Source organism: Heterocephalus glaber, unplaced genomic scaffold (genome assembly GCF_053883595.1).
Source record: "Heterocephalus glaber isolate CG9 unplaced genomic scaffold, H.glaber_assembly_v1.0 deba00001733, whole genome shotgun sequence".
Taxonomy (NCBI): Eukaryota; Metazoa; Chordata; class Mammalia; order Rodentia; family Bathyergidae; genus Heterocephalus; species Heterocephalus glaber.
In genome coordinates, this window is record NW_028258444.1 from 8,264,010 (window position 1) to 8,276,010 (window position 12,001).

The following is a 12,001-nucleotide window of genomic DNA, read 5'->3' on the forward strand; positions in this document are numbered from 1 at the left end:
CTTACTTATGATAAAACATACGAGCCATGCCCATTCTTTGCTTTTCGCCTCCTGACAGAACATCTTTCCAGTCCATAATAGCATCCCATCCTAAAAGAAAGGATACAGTTTGTTGAATTATTACTCTTTTTATCCTAGATAAATGATTTCTGGCAAGGTCTAATTGTTAACATGAAGAACCTAGTATTTTACAGAACATATCTTTGGACAAACTACAGGGCTTTATGTCCAAGTATTTTGTTTTAGATTTGATATTCTTTTAATTGTAACAATTCCTTATAATAACAAATCATTTTTTTGAGACAAGATCTCACTATGTAATTCAGGTTGGCCTTAAACTCAATATGGAGCCCAGGGTGGCCTTGAATGCAAAGCAATCCTTCTGTCTCAGCCTCCAGAGTGTTAGGATTACAGGCATGCACCACCACGCCCCGTAATAACAAATCATCTTGTAAGAAGCCTAAACACTGCACCTTAAAAACTGTGTTTCTAAGTATCCCAGAAAGGTTGGTGGACTTCTACTTATTTTCGAGGGGAGTGGCAGAAGTGACCAATATATCTGCATCACTAAATTGCAAGACCTATGAAGGGGAAGAGAGGAACTAATTTAAATGGTGCCCACATGCCTAGTCTTTCGTAAGGTTCCTCCATGTATCTTATATTCCTTAAAAGATAGATACTATTACTTGATACAAGTGATTATTACTCACACAAGTGAGTAACCGAAAATTCATTGAGTAACAGACATGCCTAAGAGTCAGTGCAAAGGTTCATGTCTTGGCCTCTAATGTTTTTATACTTCTACTGAGCAATCTATCTTAACTGAAAACAAAACCACAGTCCCACTTCTACAGTATGCATTTTCAAAGAAAATGATTGCCAAAGCTTGACAAACACTTAGGGCAATACTTCAAATCCTAAGTATTTGGGACTTCTCTCTGCCTTTGTATTTCTCTCTCTGCTGAACTTTCATCATTATTAAAATTTATAAATAGTTTAAAGAGAAAGAAAAGTCAGAAGCAAAGTCTTCGTTTTTTTATGCGTTGAGTATCTGAAAACCCAAATTATCAGAATGATTAATTTTATCATTTGCTGATCAGAAGAATATGGGATTCTTTTTTAATATCCAAAAGTTCAGAAACTTTGAGAGAAAAATGTTAATTGTTAAACATAGAGTGCACTTTTATGTTTAATGTATTTTTTCCTTTAAAAATTATTACAAAGTTCACTGCATTAAAAGTCTAAAATTATAAATAAGAACTAAAAACAGTGCTTATCTATTAACAAGTGGCCGACAACTAGATTGGAGCAATAGGAAAAAATTTTTAAATATTTTTAATTTTTGACTAATGTGAAAGGGTTACTTGTTCCAAAAATTAAATGAATAAATATAATAAAGTAATACATTAAGAATAATAACTACAAAAGTATTTGGAATGAAAAGACTTTCCCTTATTTCTTAATGACACTCAATTCCACCTTCCAAAGTAAATCAGTGTTCATTTTCTTGGATAAACTTCTAGAAATTATGTCTATTTAAAAATATAACCTTAAAACTTTATATTAGGAAAAATATCAAAATATTATCTGATTTAAAATTCTTGCTTCCAGGGAAATGTGCTGAAATAATACTTTCATTCTGACTGAATTTTATATCATTTATGAAATATATGATGATATGAAAAATAGACTCAGATTGCTACACAGTGGAGAAATATTCTAAGCTTAAAATAATTTTCCCCTGACCACTAAGAAGAAGGCCCAAAAGAAATGTATTTGGGTCAATGAAAAGTTTAACTTTTACTATTTTAATAAACTACCTTCTTTGTTCTACCACACCCAAAGGGTTTCGTGAACAATATTGCATGATCACATAACACATAAATCAGAACTCTTGAGTCCTAATGTCTCTGATGCTGAGACTAAGCCAGCTTAGAAGAAAATTATTTTCCTGCTTTCCACTGTTGCACAAACTTCTTTAGTTCATATCTTTCATATTTTGTGACCTTTTTGATGGGATGTAATGTAGTTCTTATTTCCATCATTTACTAAGCAAAGGATGAGCTAATCTAAACAGAACTTCAGAAAGCTTCTTCCAAAGTGATGTATTTACAAACTGAAGTGTTTTTTTGCTTTGCTTAAACATTTTCTGTTTAAGAGTAAAACTAGTTTCCTTGAAAATTTTTATATGTGAAGATATACTAGTTATTATTAATGTCTAAAAAGCTAGAAGATAGCACAGCATAATAGCATACCCTAGCAATAAACGTGACTTAAAAGTCAGATCTGTGTTTCATTTCCTGTATTGCCACTCACTACAGGACCCTATTAACCTGAATTCAATCTGTAAAATGGGGATAGTAAAACCTCCATTGTTAGACTAATAAGAATATTAATTGAAATGAGATATATATGAGTTGTTTAATATGCCGCATTGTGAACACTCAACAAACCATAACAATTATAGTTATTAAGGTTGAAACATTCTTCTTTTTTCTAAAATGGGGGGGAGGGCACATAAATTTTATCACCTGCCTGAGGCATGGGAATATGAAACTCTGGGTTTGCAGTATTCTTAAAACTAGTTCTACAGCTTCTTCATGATTTTTTAAAAGAATAGAATATTTCATGTTTATTTTAAATTTCTACTTGGATTATTGGATTTCAAATCTACTCAAAATAACTTGCCCAAGATTGAGATGTAACATTTACTTTGCCACAGTATTTTGTAATCAGGAAGAAACTGATCACATGAAACAATAAAATAATCTGCTTTTCTTATACAATAGAAATTGCAAACACCATAAAAATAAGTATAATAATATATCTCTTGCCTGCTTCACTTACTATAAGGACAAAGTGAAATAATATATATGAAATTACCATGTAAAATATTAAATATCATCATACAAAGACAAAATACCATTTGTATCAACATAACTCTAAAATAACTATTCATTATTAATTTTTGTGTACTCAAGTGCCAAATCCTTTAGATTTATTCATATTTAACCTCTTCAAAAACCTTACAAAATATATTTAACCCCATTTTTCAGTTAAGATACACAAAGTAGTGGTAACTAGGTTTGACCCTGGAACTCTGAGTTCAAAGCTCCATATTCTCAATCACTCTACTATACTGCTGCTTCTGATAGTGTGAGTGGGCTGTGAAATGGAACATAAAATCCATGCAAAATTAAACCTGGAATTCTGGCTTGCTATTTTAGTGATGTTTCTAGGCTATCAAATTATGAATTATCAAATTATTTCAAAATGTGATTGTTGGAAAATAATATTTTAAGCACACATGCATAAATGATATTTTTATTCTTTCAAAAATGTCATATTCTGATAAAAATACAATACGGAAGTTTCTATACATTATTTTTTTTCTGTGCTGGTTGGAGGAGGAAAAAAAGTGAACTGGTAAAATTATGGGATTGAAAACAAGAAGAAAGTTCTGTGACAACCACTTATGAAATTATTGCATTTAATATGAACTGAGACCTTGGCAGGTGAATATTTCTGTCATAGACTTTACACAGACCTATAATGGTTTTGATCTCAGGGATACTTGTATATTTAAATATAAAAGAAAAACACCTTTGTATATGCTAGCTGTAGTGATATGGAGACACGATAAACTTAGTATGCTATATTAGACATAACACAAGCCCAAAAGGGGTTGTCAGTAAGGGAAAAGAATCGCAACTCTATCTTAATGTGCTTATTATGTTCCAGTGATAGCATATATTCAAATTAAACCATAAATTAAATATAAATCCATTTTTTTAAAAAGGGAGTCATATGTATTAAAAAATGGTAGGCCTACCTCCTTCTCTTTGCACTATGTGATACAGGTGGACACTGTGTAGAATACATTCCAAATCCTGGTCTGAGTAACCTTTATCATGCATATCATCCACTGAGTCAGGATAAATGACCTGATCCCGAAGACTGCCAAGAGACATATATGGCCTGTAAAACAGCAAGCACATAAGAATCAAGTGCAAAGTCACTAGAGTGTCTTCAGAATGACATTCTGGTTGTCTGAAAACAACAGAGTAAACTTTAAACATTGCTTTCCTAGGAGTATGTTTGGAACCTGTTGAGTACTTCTCTCCCAGGCATTGCAAAATAATACTCTGTTATGTATAGAAAATTATTGGGCTGGGGATGTAGCTCAGCAGCGCTGTGTCTGACTGGTAAGTGCAAGGCCCTGAGTTCGATTCCTGATACCAAAAAAAACCTTATTGAGCCGGGCATGGTGGCACATGCCTGTAATTCCAGCACTTGAGAGACTGAGGCAGGAGGATCACCATAAGTTCAAGGCTAGTCTGGGCTACCTACTAAGTTAAAGAGCAGACTGAGCTATATAGTGAGCCTGTGTCCTAAAAAACAAACAAGCAAACAAACACCAAACCAAAGCAGAACATGCAAGAAAATCTTCCACAAGAAATCATTTGACATTTTCAGCAGAGAAATATATACTTTGTTTTTCTGTATTTGATAATAGTTGCTTCTGTACTTTAAATTTCTTTGGATTAAATGTGATAAAATTTGGGGTTTTGACTCAGCAGTGTAAAGAGACAAAAAGAAAAAAAGCCTTCCTTAGTAAGAAAAATGAAAATTAAAATGATATTGAGTCTCGGGTTTATCAGAGCGGCAAAAATTCAACAGCTCAATAATTCACTCCACTACAGGCCAAGAAAGAAATAGGAGCTTTCACAGTCTGGTGAAAATGTGAATGATGCAGCCCTCGGATGAGATCTGGAAAATAAGGGTTATTTGCTCTATAACCTACTTCTGGGCATTGGCTTGGAACATACACTTCTAAAAATACCAAAAAGAAATGCATACATCCATCTCTTAGAGAATTATTTGAAATAGAAGAATATTGAAAAACACTTAAATGCCCAAATGCAATTGTGTGAATAAATTATAGTATATTTACTATGTAGCTATAAAAAAGGACAAGGTATTATGAGTTGATATAGAGGGATTTCCATGATACATTACTAAGTTGAAAATAAAATGCAAAAGTAGATATATAGCAGGGTTTTTTAGGAACAGCACTGATATACTAAACTAGACAATTCTTTATTGCCAAGGACTGTTCTATGTACTGTAGGATATTTAGCAGTAGACTTGGTCTCTAAGTCTAGATGTCAGTATCACTCCCTCTAGTGGTGACTAAAAAATGACCTGTAGGTACTGTCCTAGTCCACTGGGGGACTAGATCATCCCTGGTTAAGAACCACTGATACATATTTATCACTCTTCTTGTGTTTCTTTGGAATATATAGCCATATATGTGTATATTTCATAGGTGATGTATATATATTTAATTTGAATTACAATATTGATATACATTTATGATTTCCATAACTTATTTTTTGTAGCTCTTCCCATGTCTAAAATGACCTTCCCATGTCTTGACAAGGACACAACATCATTTGAGTAATGTAGTGCACTGAGATTTTGGGATCCAAAAAATATGACCCAGTCTGAATACCCATAATTGTGGCTGTGACCTTATTTGGAAACAAGGTCTTTGGAGAAGTAATGAAGACAAGGATCTTGAGACAAGATTATCCTGGATTCATCAGATGGACCCCCAAATCCAATGAATGCTCTTACAAAAGGAGAAACATGGAGAGAAAAGTCCATGTGAAGAAAGAGGTGGAGATTGGAGTTCTGCTGCCACAAACCAAGGAAACTTGGTATGACCAAAGCCGGAAATGGCAAGAAATCATTCTCCCCTAGAACCTTCAGAGAGAGTGTGGACTGCCAACATTTTCACCTATGGCCTCCAAGGATGTGAGAAAATAAATTTTTGCTGTTTCAAACCACCACATTTTTTGTAATTTGTTATAGTAGCCCTTGGAGATTGTTACAGGTAGTATTCCTTCAAAAACTTGATAACCTGAATCATATCATGAGAAAACGATCAGACAAAACCCAAAGGAGAGAATGTTTAAAAAGTAACAACAGGCCCACCATCTCAAAAATGATCAGTGTCATAAAATAAACAAAACAACATGCTGAGGAACTCTCTCAGATCAAAAGAAACTAAGACTTGACAACTAAATGATACTGGATCCAGAAAAACTAGTTACTATGAAGAAATGTTAAGACAACTGGCAAACTTGATTATAGTTTAGATATTAATATATCAATGTTAAATTTCCTAAATTTTATAATTGTACTATGTTTTGTTAAAGAATATCCTTGATCTTTAAAAATATTCCCTAAAGTATTTAGGGATGATTTATGATTATTGAAACTTATTTTTTTAAAAAGGAATAAATGGTGTGTGTGTGCATGTGTATGTGTTGTATGCGTCTTCAGAGAAAGAGATTTTTAAATACAAAATGTGTTTTATAGATCAGCTGTCTACCTGTATTTCCATATTATGCAAATAATTTAGTTGAAGGACTGATAACACAAGCTTACTTTGTAATATATTTATGCCAAGTTTTTATATTTCAAATATACATAATACATAAAATTAGATTTTTAAAATAAATCTTTACAAACACAAAGACACCCTGGCCATATTTTGTTTACGTTGACATATAACACAAACATAAAATTCACCTTTTGTCCCCAGTACTGGGGATTGAACCCAAGGTTGCTCTACCACTGAGCTGTATTGCCAGACCCTTTTATTTTTTATTTTGAGACTAGGTCTCAGTGAGTTGCTTAGGTTGGCCTCAAATTTATGATCATCCTGCCTCAGCCTCTTCAGTAGCTGGCATTACAGATGTGTGTTACCATATCAGGTAATTAAGACTTTTAAAGTGTACAATTCAGTGTTTTAAATACATTCACAAGTTCATGTTACCATCACCACTGATTCCAGAACATTTTCTTCAACTTCCAAAAACATCCCATTATTAATTGCAGACACTTTACATTTCCCCCTCCTCAGATCCTGACAACACTAATCTGTTTTCTGTCTCCATGGATTTGCCTATTCTATTCCTTTCAGATCTATAGAATCATACAGTGTATGGTCTCTTGTGACTGATTCTGCCTACTAGCATATTTTCAGGTCTATCTGTGTTGCAGCAGGTAACCGTGACTCATTCCTTTCTATTGCCAAATAATATTCTACTGTAATGGCTATGCTGCATTTGATTAGTCCATTCATCTGTTACTGGATATTTAAATTGTTTTCACTTTTTGATGCTATGAATGAATGAATTGCTGGGGAAATGTTTTAAGGATTGTTTTTCAAAAGTGGCTAAACCATTTCTGGTTACATTTCTTCAGCTCTCTCTCTCTCTCTCTCTCTCTATACTTAAAAAATAGAATCCATATTTCATTGCTTGTGTACGTCACCTTAAGTACTCATATAACGCTACATTATCTCTAAATTTTTATTTTAGTCTATATTAATTGAACAAAATAATAGGTTTCTTTGTGACATTTTTATATATGCATATGATATGCTTTCTTTATTATCTTCTTTCCTGTTCCCCCATCACTTTCTCCTTGATGAAGAATTTCCCTCTATTTTGTTACTTTGTCCCTGCTAGCTCCCCTATATGAGAGAAAATGCTCACTATTTGTATTTCTGAGTCAGACTTATTTTACTTAATATGATGATCTTCAGTTCCATCCATTTTCCTGCAATTGACACAATTTTCTTCTTTTTCATGGCTTTATAATATTATCTTAAACTAATGCCTAAGAAAATATTAGCATAAAATAGAAATTCATCACTAGACCCAATAAATTTTAATTAGGGATTCTGAGGCTACTTGGAAGAAGAAATACATAGAAAGCTTGGGAAAGAATACTTTTACTGCTTTCCAAAGTGATGCCAGCTTAAACTTAACATAAATCAGAACCACAGCTAGCTTTTCTCCTCAGATACTAAAGCCAGATGCTAGTCCAAAGAATAGTCACAACACAGTATACAATCAAGACTGCAATGATAAACATGCCTCTGAGCATTCACACGTGGTTTTACATGATTCTACCATCTCACTCCATTAACTGCCAATATTTGATGCAATCATATTTTATATTGACATTTCAGGGAAGACAATGTGGAATATGGTTGCAATAATGGGATTTAAAGAGATGGTTCTGGAATTGAATCCAAATCTCACCATTTATTAGTACAGTGACCATAATTATGTCCTAGAGTTACCTTATTTGTAAAGTAACTTTTTGTATTCCATTTGATATAAGAGCAGAATGAAGCAATAGGTTTTTAATGAAGCTACAGGAAGGAATGTGTTAAAATCACTTAATTCAGGGCCGGTGATTTAGCTCAGTGGTTCCACCACCTGCCTCGCAAGCTCAAGGTCCCAATTCGATCCCCAGTATCCCCTCAAAAAAATCACTTAGTACAGTCCAGGCATAAGGAAGGCATTCAGTAATAATCATTATGAAACAAAGAGTTCATTTCTACTTAGGCTTAAGTTCTCTACTTAAATGATGACACAACATCTTAAAAAGGAGCAGGTTAGTGATGTAGCCCAATTGATGAACATTTGCCTTGTATGCACAAGACCCTGGGTTTATTCCCCAATACAACAAACAAACAGATAAACTTGTAAAAAAAGAGCAGATAAAAACATAATTTCTACTTAGGTAAGAGATTGCTGATTTATGTCCCAGCGTAAAGTTTCATTATACTGAATATAATTAACTATTACTAAACCCTTATATAGATTTTAAAGATCATATTTTGTTGAGAACTCAGTGGAATACCTCAAGTTTACCCAGAAGCATTTCTTTTAGAAACTGGGGCAACATCTAGTTCACTGATGCACTCTATGGAGCACTCTATGGAGTTCACTGGAGCACTCTATGGAGTCTCAAAGGTATCAAAATGCACTAGGCTGACAAGTACTTTCTTTGGTACAGGAATGCGGAGGAGCAAAACATTGTACCTTCTTTAGAAGAGTAATATTTATTTATAATTTCTTTAGGTATTTTGTAATTAGCCAGTTTTCTTTGATAAAAATATGGGAAATTATCTCAAAAAGACTCAACTTTAAGAGAAAGCAAAATAAATTACATTTTTGCAGTGCTTAATTGCTTATGGGGTTTTCAAAAGTCTAATAAATAATGTTTTAAATATATGCTTCCGAACTTTTAAAAAGTCAAAAGAAAGCATGATTATCATGTACTATTTTTATTCAGTTAGGCTAGGATTTCACTAACATACCAAATCATAAACATTTTATAATGCTAAAAAAAGAACTGCAAATATGCCCATATAATTTGTTATTTGATCTAGTGTTAAACAAAATGATATAACAGTATGAAAATTGTTCCCTTGGAAAATTACTATGAATGAGAATGCTGGTGACACTATACAGACTATTTCATGAAATTATATATTACGGACACCAACTACTGTTTTATTAAAATTATATTCTTCTGAATTGTTTTATAAACATATGAAATGGTAAAAATAACATTCAATATATTTAGTAAAGTACATAGCAATTAAGCATTCTTAATTAAGTTTTACTAATATAATGATTTAAAAACATGATTACAACGTTAGTCACTACTGCATTCCCTGGAAAGGCTGCCAAAAAGATTTGGGAGGACATTAAATCAATTTGAAAACACAAGGAAATGAAAGAGCATATGTACAATGTTTATACAATTAGTTTGTGTGATTCTCTTTCCAGTTCTGAGACTTAGAATTGAACATTTTGAGCTAGCTCAAGTTTCTCTAGTTCTACCAAAGTTATACATAATAAATAAGGACTTAAAGTTACCCTTTCACAAACCTTCCTTTCTAGATATATAAGCCTATTCAGATTATCTTTTAAATATTTCAGGTAGATCAGTTACCATGCCAGAATGTTACTGGCTTTTTTGTTCTGTCCCATCAAAGAGGGGATCATCCAACATATCTAGTCCAAGCAATAAAAGAAATAGATTATTTGTAATTAGTAGCAATAAAACCCCAGTAGTTTACCAAAATGAAACCCAGACTCACTTTCATACATTGTAGAAAATGTATTAGAATAAATCCACCAGTATCATAGTATGATTTAAATAATTCTCATTATTTAAATAATGAACATAATTGCTTTTCTTTAAAATATAGAATTTTTATGCATTTATGTTTGAAATTATTAATTATAATAGTAAACTTATTTGGGAAGAAATCCTTTCTCCATGGTTACAGATTTTTATTGTTGGTACAAATGTTTCAGGGTGGTCTTGTAATTTGCATTACACGCTTTACTTTTCTGAGTTAGCATTTAAATAACTGACAGTTTATAGGGGTTTTTTTTTGGTAAACATTGATTATTAGAGTCTACAGTTTTCTATTCTCTATTCAAGACAAAGGTAGAAAGAAGGGGAAAACATTGAGACAGTTAGCTCTGTCTTTGTATGTGAAGTCTCTAGAATGATCACCTAAAATACCTAACATTTTCTAAGTTCAAAACAAATAAAACAATTCAAGCTCCTAGGAAAAAAATGTATTATAAAAGATCTATATGCAAAGAAAATGAATTTTTATATTATTCAACTGGGAATAATATTGATAAAAATTTTACAATAATTTTAACTCTATGGCATGAGATATACTATGTTAGAGAATACTATAGCACTAAATACTGCTGTCTAGTTTTAGCAGTAAGAAGTTAGCAATCTGAAAACCATAAAATCCAGCTATTAATAATTCATATAAATGCATGTATTGGTACCAGTCATGTCACCAGATTTTTTCATGTATAGTAAGAACACACTTGCATTCTGAGTATACAAAATTCATTTCTACTATTCTTAAATATTTAGCTAAAAGGAGGAATAGCTAACTGAAAAGAGATATGAACTACTGCTAAAGTTACATTTTTTTTTTTGGTACCAGGGCTCGAACTTGGGACCTTGTGCTTGCGAGGCAGGCAGCAGCACCACTAAGCTAAATCCCCGGCCCTTAAAGTTACATCTGTAGGATAAAGAACTTCCAGGTTCTAAAACAAAGGTTAGCACAGCCTCTTGAGAGCAGGTATCATGTTTACTTCCAGACAATAAAAATATATTAATGGAAGAATCAAAGTGCTGCCAAGCTGTTAAGAATACAAACTTCTCTCAAAGTCAACTTTAAGAGGATTTATCATTAGGCTTGCTTCCCATATAGAACTGTGATATTTGATCCACAAAATTGCAGTTCAATAGCTTGACCTTATGACTGGTTCATGCAATAAAGACAACTTTTCAATGAAAACCAAGATTTTCCCTCACTACTATAAATTAGCCCACAGAGAAGTTAAATATGAGAAAATTATGCTTAATGTTTTCCCATGCAATAAAAGACTACTGGAAATCCTATTTTCAGTTACAGTAATGCTGAAGAGGAAAATGTATGAAAACTACACTAATTACTACATAGGAGGGACTAAAATGTACAATTTACAATTTTATCAGCCAAAGATGCTAAAGCACAGTTTACTTGCCTTGAGTCTAATAGTTAGAAAGCAAGGCATAAAGTCAACCAGCTAAGACCAATACTGCTGAGCTTTCCTTATGGCTTAGTTTCCTGAAAGAAAGGACATGTTCAGTGACGTATACTTGTATTTATCCGTGTCATAAACAGGATTATGTGGGAACATCTAGTGCAAGCAACTAAAGGAAAACATTGTTCATAATTAGTACAAGATTCCAGACTGATTTAACAGTAGAAGCCAAATCTGTAGAGCTATTCATTCATTTATTCAGTCATTCATCATTTACTGCATTGTTACAGTGGCTTTACTAGGTGCTGTATAGACATGTGGATGCTGTTTCCTGCTTATATTCTATAAAGATTTGCTCAACTCAACAGGGACAGAGTCTGTTGCAACAGAGTTACCACTCCCCAAGCCCATGTTTTTCTTCTTTGGGGACAGCAGGATCAATATATGTGTGATCTATTAGTAGGAGGCCTGGGTTGTCATAGCATATTCTTCCTTTGTTGGAATGGCTCTTATAGATCCACATTCCACACAGGCAATAGCTTGCCTAGCCTGCT

The 12,001-nt window shown here is 32.9% G+C and overlaps 1 protein-coding gene across 2 annotated transcripts in view; it reads right to left on the minus strand.

Annotated features, from left to right (window-relative positions):
• Positions 1 to 12,001, minus strand: part of Abcd2 (ATP binding cassette subfamily D member 2) — a 56,576-nt gene that overhangs the window by 12,817 nt on the left and 31,758 nt on the right. For both annotated transcript variants that reach the window (XM_004855005.4, XM_087200237.1), the window contains exons 7-8: positions 3,833 to 3,978; positions 6 to 90 (exon numbers count right to left, since the gene is read on the minus strand). In XM_004855005.4, the coding sequence (XP_004855062.1) occupies positions 6 to 90; positions 3,833 to 3,978 (231 nt within the window). The remainder of the gene's footprint in view (positions 1 to 5; positions 91 to 3,832; positions 3,979 to 12,001) is intronic.